The 25,219-nt window shown below is 42.1% G+C and overlaps 1 protein-coding gene across 1 annotated transcript in view; it reads right to left on the bottom strand.

The window, feature by feature from the left end:
* Window positions 1-2,636: 2,636 nt before the first annotated feature.
* PIWIL4 (piwi like RNA-mediated gene silencing 4) overlaps window positions 2,637-25,219 on the bottom strand; it is a 35,471-nt gene continuing 12,888 nt past the window's right edge. The window contains exons 6-19 of the mRNA XM_032219721.1: window positions 24,623-24,820; window positions 23,264-23,375; window positions 21,648-21,771; window positions 18,361-18,478; window positions 16,135-16,246; window positions 15,720-15,904; window positions 13,085-13,157; window positions 11,680-11,880; window positions 8,224-8,327; window positions 7,818-7,888; window positions 6,419-6,572; window positions 5,508-5,633; window positions 3,287-3,434; window positions 2,637-2,753 (exon numbers count right to left, since the gene is read on the bottom strand). Of these exons, the coding sequence (XP_032075612.1) occupies window positions 2,637-2,753; window positions 3,287-3,434; window positions 5,508-5,633; window positions 6,419-6,572; window positions 7,818-7,888; window positions 8,224-8,327; window positions 11,680-11,880; window positions 13,085-13,157; window positions 15,720-15,904; window positions 16,135-16,246; window positions 18,361-18,478; window positions 21,648-21,771; window positions 23,264-23,375; window positions 24,623-24,820 (1,843 nt within the window). The remainder of the gene's footprint in view (window positions 2,754-3,286; window positions 3,435-5,507; window positions 5,634-6,418; window positions 6,573-7,817; window positions 7,889-8,223; window positions 8,328-11,679; window positions 11,881-13,084; window positions 13,158-15,719; window positions 15,905-16,134; window positions 16,247-18,360; window positions 18,479-21,647; window positions 21,772-23,263; window positions 23,376-24,622; window positions 24,821-25,219) is intronic.

Raw genomic sequence — 25,219 nt, 5'->3', positions numbered from 1 at the left:
CTGGTGCATAAGAAAGTAAAGATGCTAGATATAAATCAGTTTCCACTTTACAGTTTTCATCCTTTTATTTCCTTTGGGAGGGGATAATCCTTTTATTAACTTATCGATCTAACTTACATAAAGGATTACCGAAATATCTTGTTTGGATATGTGCTTAGAGCTTTGCAGTGGTCCAGTAAGAATAGGATCAGAAAGCCAATATCGTCTGCTTTAATATGAAATGAAATATGATGAAATTTGAAAGAATTTTTCAGAAACTTGAAGAAACAAGAGATAAAGCTAACATATAAGCTGATTATTATATTGATTTGGCTCAAGATTGATGTTCTGAATTCCCTATTTAAAAGGGTTTTTTTTGTAATAAAGTCTTCCTTTCTTTTCTGTACCAATAATATTCCTGTACATTACCTAGGGCAGTGATGGTTAACCTTTTTGGTGCTGAGTGCCCAAAAAGAGCAATCCCGAAACACAATGTGAGCCCCACCATGAATGCACCCCGCCACCCACATGCATGCCCATTTATGGCTTCCAGGTTGGCACAGGAGGTTTCCAGGCCCAAAATGGGACGCGAGGGGGCCTGCACCAACCTGGAAGACAAAATGGGGCATGGGTGCATTGCACAAGACTCCAAAATGCAATGCGAGCGCCCCACACACATGCACCATCTCCCGTGCATGCGCGCACATCCCCCATATGCACGGTAGAGACCTGAAGACCAGCATGGCCAGTGGGAGGCACGCATGCATGCACAGTGGATCTGGGTTGGGGCGGCGGCTGGCGTGCCCTCAGGGAGGACTCTGATTGCCACCTGTGGCATGCGTGCCATAGGTTGACCATCACGGACTTAGGGAAAGAAAAAACTGTTCTGCTTTTCAACTCAAATGTCAAAAAAGAAAATGTGTTGAACCATACGAATGCCTCATGTTGGGCTTGACACTTATATATACACTAGTGCCTATGACTCCCACCTAGCAGAGGGAAACTCTAATTTTGTTTATTTATGTGTTATGTGTCATTTATATCAGTCTTCCCCAATCGGGGAAGGGCTACTTTAGATATAATGCAATCATTTAAGTACAGGTAGCCCTTGATTTATGACCATGACTGAGCCCTGCATTTCCAATGCTGGAGAAAGACAGTTGTTAAGTGAGCTTTGCCCCATCTGGTAACTTTTCTTGGGAGTCATTAAGTGAATCATTGCTGTTGTTACATTAGTAACGTTTGTTAAGTGAATCGCTTTCCTGGGTGCTTTGATTTTGCTTATCAGAAGGTTAGAATAGAATAGAATAGAATAGAATAGAATAACAGAGCTGGAAAGGACTTTGGAGGTCTTCTAGTCCAACCCTCTACTTAGACAGGAAAACCTATACCATTTTAGACAAGTGGCTGTCCAATCTCTTCTTAAAAACTTCCAGTGTTGGGGCATTCACAACTTCTGGAGGCAAGTTGTTCTACTGATTAATCGTTCTCACTGTCAGGAAATTTCTCCTTAGTTCTAAGTTGCTTCTCTCCTTGATTAGTTTCCCCCCATTGCTTCTTGTTCTGCCCTCAGGTGCCTTAGAGAATAGTTTGACTCCCACTTCTTTGTGGCAGCCCCTGAGCTATTGGAACACTGCTATCATGTCACCCCTAATCCTTCTTTTCCTTAAACTACCCAGACCCAACAGCCATTCTTTGTATGTTTCAGCCTCCAGTCCCCTTAAACGATCACATCACTTGGGGACACTGTAACCATCACAATTACAGGCCAGTTGCTGAGCAGGCAACTTTTGATCACGTGACCATGGGAATGCTGCAACAGTCTTAAGCAGAGGTGGGTTGTTCCCGGTTCGGTCCAGACCAGGCAAACCAGTAGTGACAACGGCGGGAGGCTCCGTCCACCCAGCCAGACACGTCTGCGCATGTGCAGAAGCGTCGCAGGCGTACACACATGAGCAAACCGGTAATTAAAAAAATGGAAACCCACCACTGGTCGTAAGTATGAAAAAAGTCACTTTTTTCAGTACTGTTGTAACTTGGAATGGTCACTAAACAAATGGTTGTAAGTCAAGGACTACCTGTATTTTATAAAATAAAACATTTTCTTATAAAAAAAAATAAAGTTAAAGTTACAGTCATATTGTTGTCATGGTTATGTATATTTTTTGTTTTAAAACTGCTGTACTAACCGAAGCCCAAGGCATCTGGAAAGTACCTACCTCCGGAAGATTGTTCTATATGCAATGTGAGAGACCAAATAAAATGTTAACATTAATAATAAATATATGTCCAAGCACCCTTCAGCCAATAACAATCATCTAGGATTTAAGGCATGCTTTATTACAAACATTTTAGTAACACAAATAAGTAAATTACAAAATATTTCTAAAATATTTCCGTCTATGAGAGTCTTAAACATTCAGTTACAAGAATAAACAACACTGTGAAATAAGGAGAGGTCTTCCCCACTAAGAATTCTCATTAAAACATACAACAAACCAGCATGTTTTGTTTTAAATCCAAGGTTACAGGTGTGAGTGAAGGCAAGGAAATGCTGCACCTCCTCTTCCTGGAACTGAAGCAGCCGCAGAAAGGGAAGACAGTGCTTTCCTTTAGAAACCAAACTCTTTCTCCCTGCTGCTCCTTCTTGGGCATCTTCACAAATAGAAAAGCTTGTTTGCCAGTTCCAGGCTTGGCTCTCGGTGGATGCTCTGGCTGACCAAAAACGTCAGCTTGTTGGCATATTGACAAGGTGCTGGTACTCTGATTAACCCCTAGGAAGCAAGGGAAGAAAAAAAAAAAAGAATGGGGATGCCACTAGCTTGTACTGCCACCTGTGGCCAAAAGCAGTAAGATATTTCTGGAATACCTTCTATATATCGTATTTTTCAGATTATAAGACGGACCTTATTCTCTCAAAAAAGGGTTAAAATCTGGGTGCGTATTATACACTGAATACTGCATTTTTGGCCTACTGAAACCCTGCCCCCTTTGCAAAAATGGGTGTTCCTCAAAGCGATGCCTTGTGGGACCAGCTGCTTAGCTGGCTGATGGATGAATGGTGGTGCTACCATATCTGAATGGCTGTCAAGGGAAATGGCAGAATCAGGAAGGGCACAGAGGTCGTCTCTGTCTCACTCCAGAAACTTTGGGCTACAACTTTTGGCATTCTCAGTGAGCAAACTTTGTTGGCTGGGTGACTAGGAGTTGAAATCTACCACATCTGGAAGATGTTATCTAGAAGAGATCATTTCCTTCCTAACTTCATCAGGAGACAGGAAGGACTGCTGACGGAAGTGCTACTTACAGGCCAATTGTAGTAGAGGTGACACATCTTGAAAGTGAGCCGCTGCATATGGTCCGGCTTTAACTTGTTGTCATCATAAACCACATTATAGTACGTGGGATTGACAGTCCCTTGGCGTGCAAGTTGGCTAATCAAGAAAAAATCATACCTGTTGAACAAAGGTACAATTAGTCCTGGGAAAAATGTCGTGAGGGCATGAACTGATTAACAGCGATAATATAGGCAACAATTCATGGACAGAAGGGTTTCTTATGATTTCTATCCTGCCTTCCTAATCATTAAATTAACTGATGTTAATTGGAGATCAACTGCAACTAAAGTAAAAACACAAGAAATGTTTTGAAAACTTAAAAATTCATTTGTTAAGTCGTTTGTATGTATAACTCAGTGTAAAGGAACTTGGTTCTATTTATATTACGTTAGGATACAAGCAGGGGTGGGCTTCAAAAATTTCAGCAATGGGTTCTCTGCCCGGTTGCCAGGTGGGCGTAGCCATGGTGGGCATGGCCTAGTCTGCCTCCTGCACCATGGCGGGGGGGGGGGGCTTTTTTGCCTTCCCCAGGCTCCGGAGGCTTTCCTTAAGTCTCTGGGAGGGCACGTTTCCAGCCTTCCAGAACTTTTGGGAGGCCCAGTTTTCCCCCTCCCCGAGCCTGCGTGCGGGCCCTGCACTTACCTCGCATCCAAAACGGGCTGCATAGAGACTCCTGGGAGGAGGATGGGCAGGGCGGGCGGGGCCAGTCAGGGGTTGGATTTGAGGTTCTCACGAACCCGGCCAAACCCATAGCAGCCCACCCTTGGATACAAGGTAAAGGCAAAGGTGTTCCTGTCCAGTCATGTCTGACTCTCGGGCGCGTTGCTCATCTCCATTACTTGGCCGAGGGAGTTGCCATTGTCCAAAGACAATTTCCATGGTCAGGTGACCAGCATGGCTATACAAAGGTGCACTGAATGTTGTTACCTTCCCACCAAAGTGACACCTATTAATCTACTTGTCTATGGAGATTCTCAGTCATCCAGGTCAGGTTCAAAACCCAGGAAGTCTTGAAAAAGCACCTTTGGGATTATTAATCTACTTGCATTTGCATGCTTTTGAACTGCTAGGGGGCAGGAGCTGGAACAAGCACTCACACCATTGCAAGACGCTCGGGTCTCAAACCCTGGCTGTCAGCCTGCCAGCTTTCCAGTTGAAGCATCTTTAACCAATGAGCCACTGCATCCCATTATATCAGGATAAGCAAATATTAACTTAGGAGGATTGATTGTATGTTCTTGATGTATACAAAGCAGTGCTTCACACACCTATGTTCTTTCTTTAAAACCTTCCAACATCTCAAAATAACCAACTATAGCATCATATCAGCAACCACGCTCCTATATGTATGTATGTATGTATGTATGTATGTATGTATGTATGTATGTATGTATGTATTTACATACGTACATACATACATACACACATATTTATATGTTGTGGCCCAGCAGGAGCCGTTGGAGCTGCCAATGGACTCCGATAGCGAGGGACCCTATGAGTCGGCTCTGGAAGATGTGGAGGACCCTGGACAGGGTTCAGACTCCGAGCAGGGACCAGAGAGGTTGGTTGGCCACCAGGAGGTACCTGAGGCATGGAGCAGTGGTGAAAGCCAAAGGGAGTTTGTCCCTGACATCAGGCCCTGGAGCAGTGGTAAAGACATCAGACCCTGGAGCAGTGGGGAGGAGCTAAGGGAGTTAGTCCCGGACGCCAGGCAAAGACGGGCAGATAAGCGCCGGCAGCAACTACGGAGATATAGAAGATAATTGGGGCCAGGTGGTTGTGATTAGGCTCCTCCCAAGAGAGTATATAAGAAGAGACTTTGGGAGGAGGCTTTTTGCAGGACACAACCATTATACTCAAGCTGGAGAAGCTCTTGTGTGTATTTCTTATCTGTGGAAGCCTGGGTTGCTGCCAAAGTCTTGTCCGTGTGTTAATTACTGTGAATAAATTGGCTAGCAGTAATCTTGTGTGGGTGTGACTCACAGAGGGGGGTCAGAATATATATATACACAAATACAACATACATATATATGTGTGTATGTGTATGTGTATGTGTATGTGTATGTATGTATGTATGTATGTGTATAGTTGGAGAAGATATATATATATATCTTCTCCAACTATAAAGGTTTCTTTATCATTGTGATATGTAGACCTAAGAAGGTATATATTATGACAACGTATACTTGCCAGGTTGGTTGGGTGGCTTCTGTATCAATAACTGTTCCAACAGGAGGATTCCTCAGGCCCCCATGAGACTCAACGAAGAAGCGAGAGAGGCATTTCTTTTTCACAATGATCAATGTCATCTTAGGTCTTCCAGTATTAAAAGTAAAAAAGAAAAGAAATACAATGAAAAAGCAATGCATTTCTTGATTAATCACTGATCAATTAAAGTTTTTTTTTGTCTTTTAACAACCCCATAATCCCTTGCAGGGTGCAGTCTAGGCAACTGAATGGAGCGGAGTGTTTACTGGCTGGATGCCCTTCCTGTCGCCAATGCAGCAGATGCATTCTCATTGTGCCCAAAGCGAGAAATATTTGCTGCTACCTAGGATCAAACTCACAGCCTCCTGGTTGTGAAGTGAGAGTTCCACCATTAGGCCACTGCACCGCTCTGTGAAATGGAAGATGCTGCAGATAAAATCTGGCTCCCAGCAATTGTTATTATTTCATAATATTTTATTCAGGAATGATGGTTTTCATATATAAAGTTTTCATATTCCCAGAGAAGAAACAAATGCGAACGTAAGGCCCAGTCCCCTGCCTATAAGTATTGAACAGAAATGCCAGTACCCAAATTTTCCTCCTCTCTCTGCATGAATCCCTCTATTTGCAAAAAGAAACTTGTAAAATCAAGATAGTACAAATACAGTACTGACCAGGTGTGATCTAACAAAGATGGAAGGCAGAATCCATTCGAAACACGGAAGGAGAATTTGCAGGTCCTCCTGAATCAAGTAGCACCCTGAAATTCCTCCAATTCTTTTATCTTTGGAGTTTGGAGAGTGGGCCATTTGCACAGGAATGGAACAGCATGGGGAAAATTGACTATCTGGCATATTCTATTGCTAACCTGGTGCAAGATAAGCAATATTTACCGGCACCCCACACTGCTTTCATCAAGGACACTCAGTAACTGTGGGACTTCATAATCCATCACCATCTTCAACTGCCCATCTCCTACACCATCCCGATATATGATTATGCGTGCTGGTGGATGTCCATTACATTTCTGCCAATTGTTTATAGCACCTGTAGAATTGCAAGGAGGAGAAATAAAAATAGACTGGATTCAGGTAAGTGATGGAGGGAAGGAAACCAGCTGCAAGGTAGACTTTATTATTACAGGGGCAGCTTCTAGATAAATGAACACAGTACAAAATGTTTTGCACCTGTCCACATTTTTTAAAAAAACTTGCCACTTGCTTGAAGAAGGCATATTACTATGCGGAGTATAGCTGGGGGCAATATTAAATTATTTCTCTTGCTACATTTAGAATAGAATAACAGAGTTGGAAGGCACTTTGTAGGTCTTCTAGTCCAACCCCCTGCTTAGGCAGGAAACTCTATACCACTTCAGACAAATGGTTATCCAACATCATCTTAAAAACTTTCAGTGTTGGAGCATTCACAACTTCTGGAGGCAAGTTGTTCTACTGATTAATTGTTCTAATTGTCAGGAAATTTCTCCTTAGTTCTAAGCTGCTTCTCTCCTTGATTAGTTTTCACCCATTGCTTCTTGTCCTGCCTTCAAGTGCTTTGGAGAATAGATTGATTCCCTCTTCTTTGTGACAACCCCTGAGATATTGGAACTCTGCTATAATGTCACCCCTGGTCCTTCTTTTCATTAAACTAGACATACCCAGTTCCTGCAACCGTTCTTCATATGTTTTAGCCTCCAGTCCCCTAATCTTCTTTGTTGCTCTTCTCTGCACTCTTTCTAGAGTCTCCACATCTTTTTTACATCGTGGCAACCAAAACTGGATGCAGTATGTCAAGTATGGCCTTAACCAAAACATTGTATCTTGTATCATCTTTACTGAAAAAGGATCTAGTATTGCCCCCCTCCCCCCACTAGCCAGTTGATATACAGACAGTCCTCACCTTAGAACTACAAATTGAGATCAGAATTTCGGGTGCTAAGCAAAGTGGTTGTTAAGTGAGCCATGCCCAATTTTACGGCCTTTTTGCCATCTTGGTTAAATGAACATGGTGCCGTTGTTAAGTGACTCACATATTAGGTGAATCTAGTTCCCTCTCCATTGACCTTGTTTGTTGGAAGCTGGCTGGAAAAGTCGCAAATGGCAATGAGATGAGCCAATACATGCCAGTTACCAAGCGTCCGAATTTTGATCGTGTGAAGTGTTTGCAATTGGGGCAAGTTGTATGTCCCTTTTTTCTCCCTTTTTTGAACAGTCACTTAACAAATAGTTGTAAGTTGGAGATGAACTCTATGTGCAAAGGATATTTCACACCCTTTATAAGCTACTCTTTTACCTTCCATGCAGGTCCTTAAACAATCTGCCATACTGGTTCCTGCACACTGCAAAATGCAACGCGAATACCACCTGCACACAAGAGAATGTCAATTAGTTACAAAGCTCTCGGCATAGTTAAAAGAATAACGCAGGCCCAGGAATGGGGAACTTCTCTTCCAGATGTTACTGAACTTAGCAACAGAAATTTTGGTTGTAAACTGTGGCCAGTAAGTTGAGGACTATCAATATTGTTAAAAAAAACAGTTACAAATGTGGGGGCTGGTGCAGGTAATGAGACATGTTAAATAGGCAGGAAATCCTCACTAAGAGTAACGGACGATGATGTGAAAAGGATGAGCTTGCATTACCTCAGCATGGAGCTGCCATTGCAACTCCTGAAACTTGCTGGAAATAAAAAATCTTACTTAGTTATTGAGGAATTCAGGCTAGCCACAAATCCAACGACTGAATTTCCTTTGGTTAGGGTGTCTTTGTTGACATCAATGCCGACGACCATGAGGGACTTCAACTGTCAAATAAATAAAACGACTGAATTAGAGGATAAAACAAAACCTGATGTTTCTTTAACATGATCGATGTCCCAAGCCCAGACATGAGGCAAGACCTCTGGATTACGGGTAGTCTTCCATTTCCAATGGGTTAACTTAGAGGCTGCTCAGAGTGTTCCGACCGAGGCTTCCCGACAGCAGGAAACAAATTCCTTGTCCCGGCAAAAAACCCTTTTATTAATTTACAGTAAATTCTGCTCATTCACAGCCAGCAAAGTCTCCCAAAGGAGGATTTACAGTCACGAACCTTATCTGGCTTGGAGAGCTGACAGGCTGATATCTGCAGAACTTGGCAAGAGTCTTGGAGAGTCACTAACCAATTAAGCGAACTAATTGCCTCCTGCAAACTCCACTCCCCTTTTGCTCCTCTTTTATTTCCTCTGGGAGAGGCTATTCATCGTCCACTTGTGGCCTTACTCCCAAGTCGACCCCTGTTCTTTAGCTGTTCCCTTTGTCTGGCAACACTGTGCAAGCACACACTGGGAACAGGCTCCAGCTGTTTGGCTGCCTCACTGATATCAGACTCCAAAGGCAGCTGATAACTGGCATACGGCCCTGGCCCCCTCTCTGCCTCTGACACAGATCCCTCATCAGAGCCTTCTACAGACTCCAGGACTGGCCCATGTTCCTCCCCAACCTCACTGTCTGAATCTGCTGCCAGCTTCACTGGCCACTGGCAGGCCACAGCACAGAGTTATGACCGATCTGAAAAAAGGGACTTACAACCTGGATTCACAGTTCTGATGTCTGGGCACCTCCTGTGGTCATGTGACTGAACTTTGGGCACTCAGCAGCAAGGCCACCTTTACCGGCATTTGCCATGTCCTGTGGTCATGTGACTGCATTTTATGATGGACCCATGGGTGGGAAACCATTGGTTTGCTTAATAGGCAGGCTCCATTACAGTTGTATATTGAGGACTAGCTGTACACAGTTTGAATAGGAAATTCAATGTGGAATCTTTATGTGGCATGGAAGAACTTGTAGGGAAGCTGCAAGCAACAGTAGCACCTTGCCTTAATTTTCCTCCTTCAGTAGTCTGATAAGGGAAATTATCCATAAACTTCTATAGATGAGAATTTACAAAATGAAATGAATTATAGGATGGATAGTAACGCTTAATAAAGTACACTGGATTAATATTTGGTCAAATTTGGTTCAAAGTGTAGAATATATTTCTGAAAATTTCTGAAATCTAGGGTATAGTTTTGGATGTAGGGTATAGTTTTGCTTTAAAAAGATCATGAGAAAATTGCATTTTAAAAGTCCCATCAAGGACACTTACTGTACATAAAAAAGAACAGTGGAGAAAAGTATATAAAAAACTAAAATATATTAAAATAGTAAGTGTTACTAAAAGTATTTACATTACAGATTAAAGCACTGGAAAGGCCATCCAGTGTATAAAACTATAGATTTTAAATTAGTGTGAAGTCATAAAAATACAAAATTTAAGCTGAGGCTTTAAAAAGAGTCTTTTAAAGACAGTAATCTCTTTAAAAACTTGCATGATAGAATTAGAAGATTCTCCTAATAAATGAGATAACGAAATATAAGCTGCAGATATAGGTATTCCTCGACTTATGACCACAATTGAGCCCAAAATTTCTGTTGCTATGCGAGATAGGTGTAAAGTGAATCACTGCAGCTGTTAAGTTAGTAACACGGTTAAGTGAAATACGGCTTTCTTTGTCAGAAGTTTGCAAAAGATGATCACATGACCCTGGGACACTGCAGCCATCATAAACATATATTTCAGTTGCCAAGTGTCTTAATTTCGATCATGTCCGAACTTCGATCATGTGACCATGGGGATGCTGCAGGGGTTGTAAATGTGAAAAAGGGTCATAAGTCACTTTTTTTTAGTGCCATTGTAACTTTGAACAGTCATTAAAGGAACTGTTGTAAGTCAAGGACTACCTGCATTGTCATTCCATTTCCTACCCTGTTTCCCTGAAAATAAGACCTCCCCAGATATTAAGCCCAATCGGGCTTTTGAGCGCATGCGCTGAAATAAGCCTTCCCCTGAAAATAAGCCCTCCCTGAAAAAATTGCAACACAGCAGCAGCCATGAGGTGACCACGCTCGCTGCTTCCTGCACCTCAAAAATAATAAAACCTCTCTGAAAATAAGGCCAAGTGCTTATTTCGGGAATCAAAAGAAAATGAGACCCTGTCTTATTTTCGGGGAAACACGGTAGATGTACAATCAATATCACACTTCCACTTCTTGGCATTTCCTGCTTGAAAGGAATAGTCAAGACATTTTCAAGAGAACAAATGCCTGACATGCGGTGTAGAATTCTTAGGACAGATTGGATGATTACAAAACAGTTTTACATGGGAAGAGATAGATGGACAGACACACTCTCTTATTTTCAGCAGCATGTGTTAGACTAGGAAGGATTTAGTTCCTGCTGTTAGATACACCAAAATCACAAACCATGGCTTGATTGTAAATCATTTCAGGACTAACCAAAAATGTTAATCTTACTTCTGTCCAGGCATGGGCTGGTACAGGCTCGCCTGGATTCAGGAGAACCTGTAGCTAACGTTATGGCTGGTTTGGATAACCTCCAAATCCCACCCTTGGCTCGCCCCGCCCACCCACCCCCCTCCCAGGAGTCTCCACATGGCCCATTTTGGATGTGTTGTAAGTGCAGGCCCTGTGCGGAGGCTTGGAGAGGGGGTTGAAATTGGCCTCCCAGAAGGCCTACAGAGCCTGGGGGAGGCAGTTTTCACCCTCCCAGAGGCTCAAGGAAAGCCTCCGGAGCCTGGGGAAGATGAAAACGCTCCCCCACAGTGCAGTGGTGGGATTCAAATAATTTAACAATGGGTTCTCTGCCCAGCTGGGTAGGCGGGGCTCAGCGGTCATGTGACTGGGTGGGCATGGCCAACTCAAGGTCACTCATGTCAATGGGCGCTTCGCCTTAGCTGTTACAATGTAATCAGGGTTAACCGGAGAGGCAGTTTCTGTAAGCAGGGCAATAAAGATTAGACTAGAAACAACACCAGAATGTTTCCCTCCTGCCTTCCTTACAGGATTAGCCCTGTAAAGTGGGGAAAAAACAAAATGAGATTCCTTCCAACAACTGGTTCTCCCAACTGCTTAGAAAGTTAACAACCGGTTCTTCTGAATAGGTGCACACTGGCTGAATCCCACCTCTACCACAGTGGTGCGGGAGGCCAACTAGGCCATGCCCACTCAGCAACTGGGCAGAGAACCCGTTGCTGAAATTTTTGAAGCCCACCCCTGCTTTTGTCCATGACATGGTCAATATCTAGCTTACAGTATATAGAAAGTATTACTTACTGGTATCTCAACTGCCCAGAGTTCCCCTCCAAGCTTACAGATGATCTGCATAGCAATTTTTGTAGCCACACTCATCATCATTCCTTGTTTAGACAATGTACGGACAAGCACACACTGGCTAGGGATAGGCTGGTGAAGACTCAGGAACTTCTTCACAGAATCGTAACAGTCCTTCTTGTTGGAAGACAGTACACATAATACCTAGAAACAGAAACAAGATAAGCAGAACCATTCAAGGAGGGAAGACTTATCCCTTATCCCTTTGTGTGGATACCTGTTCCCTACAATGCTGTCTTTTCATCCATCATGGCTTCGTAAGCTATGATTCAGATTCTCTTGTCACAGTTGAGCTTGTGGATTGTCAACCTCAGGAATCTTTCAAGACATGATTCATCTGAGGAAGCTCATCAACCACAAGCATCCCCTGATCCTTTGGAGCAGTCAGATGATGAGGCGTGACCCCACGTCCAAGTCCCAGGTCTCGACATATGGCGTGGCAAGCATAGCATCGTCATTCAATAAGGCTCCTCACCGTGCAAACGGTGAGACCTGATTCATTGCAACCAACTGCCTGTGAGAGATGTACGTAGCTGCTCTGGGTTCAGCCTTTGTTGGAAACAGCAGCTCAGTGTTCCAGCTTGTGGCTATTGTTCCTGCATCTTGTTTGTGACTGTTTCTAAGAGATCTGAGACAGATTGCTTTTAAAACTTTCAAATCACTCTACCATTCCAAATAGAAGTGATTCACTTATAAACTCTCCCAACTCTGATTCTATTCCTTTGGACTTATTTCCAGAATATTCTGGAAATAAAAGAAGCTTCCATATCGGGATACAGGAACAGCTGTTGACATACCAAATTTAATCATAACCATGCAAAAATCTATGTTTCTACTTTGGCCAATTGTATTGCTTCTTCTCTTTGAACTATGGTGCTGGAGAAGACTCTTGTCACTGTGGATCCCTTGGACTGCAAGACAATCAAACCGGTCAGTCCTAGAGATTCACCCTGACTGCTCCATAAAAGGCCAGATCCTGAAGAGGAAACTCAAATATTTTGGCCACCTAATGAGAAGGAAGGACTCACGGGAGAAGAGCCTAATGTTGGGAAAACTTGAGGGCAAAAGAAGGGGATGACAGAGAATAAGGTGGCTGGATGGTGTCACTGAAGCAGTCAGTGTGAGCTTAAATGGACTCCAGAGGATGGTAGAGAAAGGAAGGCCTGGAGGAACATTGTCCACAGGGTCGCGATGGGTCAGACACAACTTCGCAACTAAGAAAAAAATGGCTTCTCCTGGAAAAACCAACCTTCAGGAATTTCCTTCTAGTGATCTGCTTAATCAGCAGTTATCTTTTTCTCCACTGAATACACTTCAAAAGCAATTTTTATCAATTCAGCATGCATACCAGCTGTAGCTCAGGATTCACGTGCTGTTGTAGGACTTTCACAAATGACATAGGACCCTCTTTTATTGGCACACTGCAGACCAAAATGAGAACATATTAGAAAACATTACCCTTCTGACATCTTCTGACACAGGGCAAAGCATGCTTTTCAATACACTATCTGCTTCTCAAAGATATGATGCCAAATGTAGATTAAAGTTCATCACCATCCTATTCATATAGTCAACCTTTTTGCAGGTTATTAGTGACCTATATTTACTTTCTTGTGAGGGAAACCTGATCCATAGCAACGTTTCTCAATCTTGGCAACTCTAAGACATGTGCACTTTAACTCCCAGAATTCCTCAGTGAGCATACTGGCTAGAGAATTCTGGGAGTTGAGTCCACATCTTAAGAGTTGCCAAAGTTGAGAAACAGTGGTCTATAGTGACGTAATTTATAGAAACAGATAATATGCATGGGATCAACTAAACGGTCATAAATTAAAATACTTTCTTTGTCCAAGCTTAATTAGGATTTTCCATTAAGCCTGGTTTTTAAAGCAATGTGATCTTCAGATAAGGATAATTTCACATCAACGACTATTTCATGTCTTTTTATTTTCCCAGGCTTTTTAATTGGCTTGTAATTGTATCTGTTTCTAAAAGGCTGCTGCGCTGCTGCCTAGTTTATGTCATGCTTTTATTTATTGATCCAATTTATATGGCCGCCCATCTGAACAAGTAACTCTGAGCAGCAAACAGGATTAATATAATATAAAAACAATTCTAGAGCTTATAAAAATTAAAATACACAGCAGCCAAGAAACAATGTTGTATTTTATTCGATCTCATCTATATGTTTTTAGTCAGAATGTATTTTTGGTGTGTTCTTTTGTGGACCAAACAGAAAGCTTCAGCTGTGAGGCAAAAGGGGAGGGGTTAAAAGGAAAGCGATAGATTACAAGTGAGTAAAACTGGTTGCTCATTTCTTTTTAAAGCTTAATTTACTCTTGAAATAAGATGCTTAAGGCCCCGTTAAGTATACAAATGTCAGTCTAAAGCAGGGGTGTCAAACTCAATTTCATTAAGAGCCGCATCAGAGTTGTGTTTTGACCTTAGGAGGCTGGAGGTGGGCGTGGCCAGGTTGATGTCACTCGTCGAGGCTTCGTTTTTGGCCGCGACATCCTCCTGCAGACCTCTGCCAGCAAAAATGGAGGTTGGCCACCCCGACCTCCATTTTCGCTGGCAGAGAGCTGCGAGGATGTTGTGTGCAAAAAAGGAGCACAGGCAAACTGCGTGCGGCCTCACTGAGCTTCATTTTTGCTGGCAGAGTCATCACAGGCCAATCCTTCACTATTTCAAGGGTGGCCCCACGAGCCAGATCTAAGCTCCCCATGGGCCGGATCTGGCCCGCAGGCCTTGACTTTGACACCTCTGGTCTAAAGCATCTGCCTTTGGTGATCAGTCATGAATTTCACTGATAGACGCAAATTCTAACTGGAGCCAGGACAACTGATCTCCATGTTAACTTCCCTGCCCCAACAAAGAGGAAGCATCAGCAGGAACCTAAGCACAAATGGACTCCCTCAGTTGGTGAAGCTGGTCCAAGCTATGATAGTTATGCAATATGGCCGCTGCGATGCACCAAACAGTGGGGGTTTCAATCACGTAGCTGCAACTGCCATCTTGATTTTTATGAGGGTTCTTTCTGCAGACCCCCTCACTCATGTTGTGCCAATGTAGTATGAGGGCTCTTAAGTAATGTGGCTGTGTTGTGGCCTGCGAGCCACTAGTAGAGCTGGCAGCAGATTCGGGCAGTGAGGAGGTTGGGGAGGAACATGGGCCAGTCTTGGAGTCTGGGGAAGGCTCGGACGAGGGCTCTGCCTCAGAGGCAGAGTGGGGACCAAGGCCATCTGGTAGTTATTTGCTCCATCCAGAGCCTCCAGAGTCTGACATCAGTGAGGCAGAAGAACAGCAGGAGCCTGTTCCCAATGTGCGCACGTGCAGAGCTGCCAAAAGGCAAAAACAATTTAAAAAACAGGGTCGACTTGGGAGTAAGGCTTGGAGATGACTGGCCCCTCCCATAAGACATAAAAGAGGAGCAAACAGGATGTGAGCTTTTGCAGGAAGCAATTAGTTCATCTGGTCCATTCAAGCTTTGAAAAGTTCTGTTTGACTCTGCTAAATTTGGCCTTGCTCTGCATTTGGCAATTGGGTCTCTGGTAGCATTCCAAGGAAGATAAGGTGGGTGTTTATCAACATTCCCCTGAAAGGCTGTGGCAACTCGAGCAGACATCTGTCGGAACCTTCATGGACTGTTTGTGAAGCCTTGCAGACTGTTAATGACCATAATTTATAGCCATATAAATAAAAGAGACTAAGATTGTGATTTATGCTTTCTCGGGAAGCCTAGGTCAGAACCAGCTGATTAAATGTGCTGGATGGGTTCATCCCGCCATCATGGAACAAGAAAGCCAAGCCCCTTTATCCAGTGTACAGCCAAAAGCAAGCAGCCAGCCAGCCAGTCCTGCTCCTCCTAAAATTTACCTAAATGTCTATCTTATTTAGAAACCTAGGTTTAAAATGCCTGATAAGTACATATTAAAAAGGCCAATTAAAACGCCTTGAGGAATGAAGAATTCAACACAGCTCACATTCTGGGATATTCAATATGAAAATTCATGGGACTTCCTACTCTTCTCAAGCAGTTCAAAAAATTATGGGTCAGATCCCTGTGGTTGTAATTACACAGGATGAGCCATCTCTCCAGACGAGTCTCGCTGATTATCTTCATATTGCGCAAATCCCGGAACCAGTCCCCAGAGTTCACTGGAGAAAACTGCAGGGGGGAAAGGAAGGAACAAAAAAAAGCACAAGGACTTCAGTAACTGAAAAGTAGCTCTCCGAAAAAGGGGGAGGGAAACAAATGCCATTTCAAAGGCTTTGAAGGAAGGACGTTCTGCAAATCACATTGCATGATCTGGTGTCTCCCTTGGATGACTCCTCAGATTCCTCCTCGGAGGTCAGCTCAAGGGTGGACGACAGGGATAACAAGCCTGTGTTACTTACTGACTCATTCTGCATGAGGATTTTCTCTGAGGAGATCACACGTCCAGTCAAGGAAGCCTGGCATCCCATCTGCAACCCCCAATTTTCTAATTCTAAGCGAGCGTCTTTATTTCTGAAAGAAAATGACATTCCTCCAATCAATTGGATCAAGAAGCTTTTGTATATTTTTCAATTATTGCTTAGAATTTAGAATTGCTTAGAATTTATTGCTTTGCCGAGAAGCAAAACCTGACCATTTTCATTGTTAGTGGGACTTTTTTCAGAAGAATCCAGCAAGATTTTATTTTAAGACATTCAAGCACTCTATTGGGAATTTAACTCATGGACACTATCTTCCCACCAAAATGGTACTTATTTATCTACTTGCATTTGTATGCTATCAAACTGCTAGGTTGGCAGGAGCTGGGGTGAGGACGGGAGCTCACCCCGTCACATGGAACATTGTCTCAAACCTAGGCTACCGGCTTTTCAGCCAACAAGCCCAGTATCTTAACCTCTGAGCCACCCGCTGCCCTCCATAAGCCCATAGGACATCTAAATGGAGGCAGGTTTCTTTAAGTGATAAGTAACTGTGGCCCAATCCTAGTTTATCTTAGAGAAAATGGCAGCTAGAAGAAATCCCAGTATTTACAGAAATTTAGGAACTGTTCATCATAATGTCCAGCACAGGTCTGGCTTCATTGTCAACCATGGAAGTTCTCAGAGTAACTTTGAGGTAGTCTTTCTTTCAACCCAACCAGCCATTCTGGATGAGCTGTTTAGGTAAAAATAAATAGGAAGGACCAGTGGTGGGTCCCTGGGGATTCGGGCGATCCTCTAGCTAGGATTCATCCTAATTTGGTGAACCCCAAATGCCACCCCTGGCTGGTCACGCCCACCCCTCCCCTCCCAGGAGTCTCCACATGGCCTGTTCATCATGCCAGGTAAATGCAGGGCCCACGCAGAGGATCGGGGAGGGGGAAAACGGGCCTACTGGAGGTTCCAGAAGTTCGGAAACAGGTCTCCAGCATTCCAGCCTCGATGAAAGCCTCCAGAGCCTGATGAGGGCAAAAACCGTCCTCCTCCCCTGTGGTGCAGGAGGTCAACTAGGCCACGCCCACACCCGCCCAGCAACGAGGCAGCGAACTCGTTGCTGCAATTTTTGAAGCCCACCCCCGGGCTTCATAATGCATGCTGAGCTTTAAAATTAAAAGTTGGTATATATCTAATTAATAACATTAAACAAAGAAATAATAAGCATAAGACATTTCTGGAGAGTATTTTTCAGTACTGAAGGAATTCCTCTGAAACTATTCATTTGTGTTTCAGACTAGAGCCCTTGTTTCTGAAAACTGATGATACTTTAACTCCATCTAGTGGTTAACAATGACGAAGCAAATCTGTATATATTGAGTGAACTGAATCTTGAATTCAATGAGACTTAACTTTGCAGGAGACATGAATGATGTTGCTCCATCATAATTGCAATTATTGAGTCCTGATTTTTTAAATCACCAAATCAATTGTCACGTTATGTCAATTCAAGCAGGACAAAATCATAATTCTTTCCTGAAACAAGATATGTTACCTGTTCTTATACTTATTTAAAATAGTTTTAAACCATTTTCCCATCTGGATCCCTTCCAGGACCATAAATGGGAAATGAGAGGCTGCAGTAGGCCTTGGAAAGAGAGTCCTACTGTTCTGTAAATCAATAATGGGTCAAAAGTATCACTGCCAGGGATCATTCAGATAGATATGCACATTGCAATCAGAATGGAGACACCTTGTTTGATATCTTGATGCCTCCTCTTAAATATCCAATTACTTTAATGCAGGAATATCAAACTTGATTTCATTGAGGGTTGCATCAGGGTTGTGTTTGATCCTGGGGGGCAGATGGGTGTGGCCAGGGTGGGCACGGCCAGCTCGACATCACTTGAGTCAGGGGCGCCTGTGGTGGCCCAAGTGCTCTGCCAGTGGAAACGGAGCCGGGGAGTACCACATTTTCACTAGCAGAAGCACCATGGGCCAGTCCTTCGCTGTTTCCAGGATGGCTCAGCGGGCGAGATCTAAGCACCCCTCAGGCTGGATTTCAGCCCTTGAGCCTTGAGACTGACACCCCTGACTTAATATAATGAGCAAAAGACAAAATATGGAATATGGAATATATAAACTTGGGAATTCATGGAGCCTGCTCATAATGGTCAGACGTTGTGACACCAACCGATCTTGATAGAACAATACCTCTGAATGTTGTCAGCAAGTCTAGACAGCCGTTGATGTCTCTGCTGTGGGGGCAAGTGAGTGTGTTGAGCGAGATCTCTCATCAAGCGAAAGTCTGAAGTTGCCTGTTTGCTAAGCCCTAAAGTTAAAAACAAAAAGAGGGGCGGGTTATTTTACTAATCTCTAAACCAGTATGCGGCACACAGGATCATAAGAATGGTGAAAAGCAAGAACTAGAGATATCATGTCATTACAGCCCAAACCCAGAGGCCTTCCCAGTTCAAGCATAGCTTTCACAGACTTTCAATATCTACTTTTGTCACTTCCTAGCCAGAGTATCTATGGAGAATCTCAATCATCCAGGTCTTGGTTGTCCCAAAGGTGTGTTTTTTTTTTCAAGAGGCAACTGGATTTTCTGATTTTTCTTTGAAGACGTTTTGCTTCTCATCCAGGAAGCTTCTTCCGCTCTGACTCCACTCCCCACCATCCAGTCAGAGCGGAAGAAGCTTCTTGGATGAGAAGCGAAACGTCTTCAAAGAAAAACCAGAAAGTCCAGTTGCATTTTGAAAAAAATGCAACTTTGGGATTCCCAGCCAGAGGATGTAAGAGGATAAAGGTGAAGCCAAACTCCTGATGCCGATCCAAAAAAATGCTTTGCAACAACCTTCCTTCAGTCTGGCTTGGAATTTTATGGGGGGGTTTCCTATACAAGCATGCTGTAACATAATTGAGATCTTCTCCCTTCATCTAAGAGCTCAGACCCAGATGACTCCTCCACAGCATCTTCCCAGTCAAACATGAGTCAGGCTCTTAATTCTAAAGTCACAGCAAGCACTTGTCCCTCTAGCAAAATCCTGACTCTTCAAAGCCCATTTGAGATCTCGCACGGTCACAGAGAGATGCTAGAACAACAGCTCTCTTGATCAGAGGTCTAATACGGCTTGTAAGTCACCTGCACGGAACTCTCCAAGGTCCTGATCCTGCTGGGGATAAGAAGAATATTTGTTGTTCGGGGTTAAAGTTGATGTTACCTAATTTGGGTAATTAAATGTCTGCAAGAAAATAACCAAGCTTGAAGTGATGCTGTTCAATATAATATTCTGTTAAATTGTTTAAGATAAATATTCAGCTTATTGTGGAGTAACTGTATTTAAAAACTACTTGCTCCTCCAGTATTCTGATTTGTCATAGTCCAGTGCTTTGCTTAAACAGAAGACATTTGTTATATAATTTTGCCACTACATCCATCATATTAATAGGTCTTCAGCTGCTGGATTTAAGTCTTTTCTGAAGAGGTGAAATACTGGATTAGATAGGCCTTGACCTATGACTGTAATTGAACTTGGAATTATAATAATAGGTCATTGCAATCATTAAGCAGGTCAACACATGACCAGTTCTGGTTTTACAACTACTTTTGTTAAGCAAATTGATTTTACTTTATGGGGGCTTTTGGCCAGAAACCGGAATTTAAATGCCTGAAACTGGCAAAAAAAAAACATCAAAAATCAAGATCACAAGTAAAGTTCTACATTTAGGCAAGAAAAACGAAATGCACAGTTACAGTATATGTAGTACCTTGCTCATAGTAATAACTGTGAGAGGGATTTTGGAGTCCTACTAGACAACTATTTAAACAGGAGGCAGCAGTGTGCAGCAGCTGCCAAAAAAGCCAACACAGTTTTAGGCTGCATTAACAGAGGTATAGAATCAAGATCACGTGAAGTGTTAATACTACTTTATAATGCTTTGGTAAGGCCACACTTGGAATACTGTATTCAGTTTTGGTTGCTACGATGTAAAAAAAGATGTGGAGACTCTAGAAAGAGTGCAGAGAAGAGCAACAAAGAGGATTAGGGGGCTGGAGGCTAAAACATATGAAGAACGGTTGCAGGAACTGGGTATGTCTAGTTTAATGAAAAGAAGGACAAGGGGAAACATGATGGCAGTGTTCCAATATCTCAGGGTTTGCCACAAAGAAGAGGGAGTCAAACTCTTCTCCAAGGCACCTGAGGGTAGAAGAAGAAGCAATGGGTGGAAACTAACCAAGGAGAGAAGCAACTTACAACTAAGGAGACATTTCCTGACAGAACAATTAATTAGTAGAACAACTTGCCTCTAGAAGTTGTGAATGCTTCAACACTTGAAGTTTTAAAGAAGAGATTGGATAGCCATCTGTCTGAAATGGTGTAGGGTTTCTTGCCTAGGCAGGGGGTGGACTAGAAGATCTCCAAGATCCCTTCCAACTCTGTTATTCTAATTTCTAAAAAAATTACATTGTTAGGACTCTATAAACTGCTCAGAGAGTGCTGTAAAGCTCTGTGAAGTAAAGCTCTATGAGGTCAGAGGTGGTATTCAGGCAGTTCTGACAGGTTCTGGAGTAATGAGTGGAAACTAATCAAGGAGAGAAGCAACTTAGAACTAAGGAGAAATTTCCTGATAGTGAGAACAATTAATCAGTGGAACAACTTGCCTCCAGAAGTTGTGAATGCCCCAACACTGGAAGTTTTTAAGAAAAGAACATTTGTCTGAAGTGGCGTAGGGTTTCCTGCCTAAGCAGGGGCTTGGACTAGAAGACCTCCAAGGTTCCTTCCAACTCTGCTATTCTATTCTATTCTTTTCTATTCTATTCTATTCTATGATTGGATGACTGTGAGAATGGCAATCAGCCACAAAGGTGAGCCAGTTGCCAAGCAACCAAAATGTGATCTTGTGCTCTTTTATGATCTGTCTATATTCTTATGAATGAAGGCCAATATACATGTCCCAGGATAATGTTGCAAGATCAAATCTGGGTGTGTCACTGACACAGAATTGGATCTTGTCTATATTCAATTTTTCATTTGACCAGAAACTTCATCTCTTGAAGAGCCGAGGTGGTGCAGTGGTTAGAGTGCAGTACTGCAGGCCACTTCAGCTGACTGCTAGTTGCAGTTCGGCGGTTAAAATCTCACCGGCTCAAGGTTGACTCAGCCTTCCATCCTTCCGAGGTGGGTGAAATGAGGACCCAGACTGTGGGGGCGATATGCTGACTCTGTAAACTGCTTAGAGAGGGCTGAAAGCCCTATGAAGCGGTATATAAGTCTAACTGCTATTGCTATTGCTCTTAATTTTCGAATACTGCAGAATTGGCCAAATAGAATAAAATAGAATTCTTTATTAGCCAAGGGTGATTGGAGACACAAGGAATTTGTCTCCAGTGCAGAAGCACAAGCAGTAAGGGATAAATCATGATCATAGTCATTGTTAATAAAAACAAGGTCACAATGCTAACCACTATTTGGATGAGCCTAATTATATTGGTTTACCTGTCATGTAGCAAAGTTCTGGGATGAGATGCACCACACGGGGCTCATCAGAACGGCTGCCTCTACTCTTCAGTTGGCTAACAAGCATTGGTTGATTCAGATCAGACAAGACTACATCATATTGCTGTTCACGGAAATATGAGGTCAGAAGAAAGCAAGTCAGCTCCATTCAAAATCCCTGATGCTATAGTTCACTGTTCATCAAGCTTAGCGAATTTAAAATTTCTGGATTTCAATTTCCAGAATTCGCCAGCCAGGATGCTGACTGGGGAATTCTGGGAGTTGAAGTCCAGTCATTTTCCACTGTTAACAGAACATGTTGTTTTCCTAAACACTTAATATGTTTCCTAGGTATTTAATATATTGAATTAATTTGTTTTCTCCTATATTTTACAGCTATTTTTCTAGGTTTGTGCAGTACTCAAGATCTGAATGCACAAGGTTGCTTTAAATGTGTAAGAGAACTCACAAATTACCTGCCTACTAGCTTTAAAGAAACTGTCTTTAAATTATCTTTAAATTATCCTATGATAACCTGATTGGACCATAGCACTTAAATAATTCTAACAAAACAATAATGAATCATTAAAGATTTTTAAAAAGATGCTAGGAATTCTGAATACAATTCGTCCTTGACTTACAACAGTACAAAGTTACAACGGCCCTGAAAAATGTGACGTATGAACATTTTTCACAGTTATAACCTTTGCAGTGTCCCCATGATCATGTGATCAAAATTCAGACAAGCTTGGCAACTCATTCATATTTGTGATGGTTGCAGTGTCCTGAGAACATGTGATCACCTTTTATGACTTTCTGACAAGCAAAGTCTACGGGGAACCCAGATTCACTTAACAACTCTGTTACTGGCAATAGCAGTGACTCACTTAACAACTGTGGCAAGAAAAATCGTAAAATGGGGCAAAAATCCATTAACAAAGGTTAACACTTAACAACAGAATTTTTGGGGTGTCAAACTCGATTTTATTGAGGGCCACATTAGGGTTGTCTTTGACCTGGGGGGGGCGTTGGGGGGCGTAGCCAGCTCAACATCACTCATGTCGGGGGCCTGTGGGCTGAGAAACTCTCCCAGCAAAAACGAGCTCCCAAGCTTCGTTTCTGGCTGCGACAGCCTCCTGCAACCCTCTGCCAGTGAAAATGGAGCTTGGGAGCACCGCACGCGGCCCTCCCAAACTCCATTTTTGCTGGCAGAGGATCCGTTGACTGGTCCTTCGCTGTTTCCAGGGCAGCCCCGTGAGCCAGATCTAAGCACCCCACAGGCCTTGAGTTTGACACCCCTGCTGTAAACTGTTTCCACTTATGTACAAAGCAATGCATAACCCAGTATTTTTTGGATCTGGCATGTTTATCCACCTATCAAGTCCTTCCCAAGATCCTGAAACAAGCAGATGTTTGGTGATATTAAAGGTTCACTGTTATTATTTTATTTAGGCAAGGAGAGTTTTTGTCAATCTGCCATCCTTCAGATCTGTTGGACTGTAACTCTAATGTAATCAGTTTGGGAATGCTAGAAATTATAAGTCAATACAATTAAGGGTACCATATTTACAAACATTGAAGCAGAGTCTTCATGCAGTATCCAGATTCTCGATTACCTGTTTGTAATAATCCTCATAAGTGATATGAGTGCCATCACGCTTCTGGAATGTATCTGTTGGTTTTATAGACCACTCAATATCATTAATACGATATGTTTTGTTATTGTACCTGAAATGCCAAGTAAAAAATAAATAAATCTAAGTAATCTAGATATTCTATGTATTCTCTAATATACCCTGATATAATTCTACACATCCACAAAAATCAAAATGGTAGCTCATGAAATATAATATAATATAATTTGTTGTGGGGGAAAAAAAGCATGTTTCCACTTTTCAGGAGAGACAAAGTATAATTAGGCATGATAATTATTTTGTTTTATGTTTTGTTAATTTGATGGTCCCCATTTTTATTTTTATTTATTAGACTTGTCACATACTTATGAATAAGTTTGGTAAATAAAATTTACACAGTTTCTTACTATGAACTATACTTGCAGATACTAAAACAGCATCATAAAAGTATTGTTTACATTATAAGGGATACAACAGTATTACTTAAACAAAATAACACAGCCAAGATTTATTTTTTCCTCACTGCTGGAGAAATACAGTCCTAAATATAGCAAGAAGGAAAAAATAGCATCTGCATGTGAAATTGTAGAAAAACAATTTTTTTTTCTTCCTAACATTACTTCTTAGCTTAGAGTGGTCAGTAAAATTTCTGGATCATTTGCACGCAGGGTGAAATATTTTCCAAATCCAAATTAGGATTGATGTAAACATGAGATATAATAACAATAAGTGGGCTCATGCAAGGAAAGACAATGAGAAAAACTTGATTTCAGGTCTTAGAGTGTGCATTGAAGTACCTTCGTCTAGCTAAAAGAACTTAAGATTCTAGTAAAACAAATAAAATTAATGAGATTTGACCAGATTGATATATGACTGAAAGTTGATGTAATTGTTGCATATTATATTATTTATTTGTCAGATGTCTGGAATTATTACATTTTGATTGTTGTTAGATTGGAAAGAATGCTGCTTAAGAGATAATTTTATGACTGAACCAACACATAAGCTTAAGGAAGAAATTAATCAATTAATCTCACCATCCAATCAATTGGCTTTGGGCGGGAGACAAAAAAAATTAAAAACAAAGCATACAATGGAATATTATTAATGTTAAAAAACTTAAAAATTATTAAAAGTACAAAACAAGGAATAAAAATAAATTAGGCAAAGAGGACGTATTAATTAGCCCTCTTAGTATTTCCCCGGATTCCTATGTAAGTAAATTCTAAAATTCTAAAATCTATAATGCAAAACTGCAATGGTTGATGTTAGCAACCTAAGTGAATCTGAAGATACTGATGCTTAAAAAGACGTCATGGTTTCCATAAGGTTAAATTGTACCTTGTAAGAACAATAAGCCCCACCAATTCCTTCTCACAGTTTTCTGCAAAACGTGCCCTCTCTGAATTATTATACAGATTAGTCATGAACTCCAAAACACTTTCACTCCGAAGGACTTTGTGGCTCACGTCTGCACAGAGCATTACTTTGTTCTCAAAGTGCCCAACAGAAACCGCAAATCCTGGCCAGAGAGTCAGCCTAAAAAGGGAGGAAAAAGACATTTTGAATTAGTCTATTTACACAGGCTCCAAGCAGCCTGGCAAAGAACAGAAGATACATGCATACCATACACATACAAAGCAAAAAAAAGTTAAGGATGAAACATTCTAAAGTAGAAAAGAGGCCTCTCAAAAAAATTTGAAGCAACATTTGCCTTAAGAAGAATGTCGTGAAATCTAACATCGACATCATTCTCTCCTTTGAGCACGGCAAGAATCAAACCCAGTGGCAAAAGGGGTTACTTCCTTAATGGAGTGGAGCTATAATGTAACTCTGGCTGCAGAGTTGGGAAAGAAGCCAGGCTCCTCTTTTGCAGGGGGTTTGCAGGTAAGTATGATGGCATGATTCCCAGTTGCGATGTATGGCTGTGAAAGTTGG

Source organism: Thamnophis elegans, chromosome 6, assembly GCF_009769535.1.
Source record: "Thamnophis elegans isolate rThaEle1 chromosome 6, rThaEle1.pri, whole genome shotgun sequence".
Taxonomy (NCBI): Eukaryota; Metazoa; Chordata; class Lepidosauria; order Squamata; family Colubridae; genus Thamnophis; species Thamnophis elegans.
This window is presented reverse-complemented; position numbering and strand designations above follow the sequence as displayed.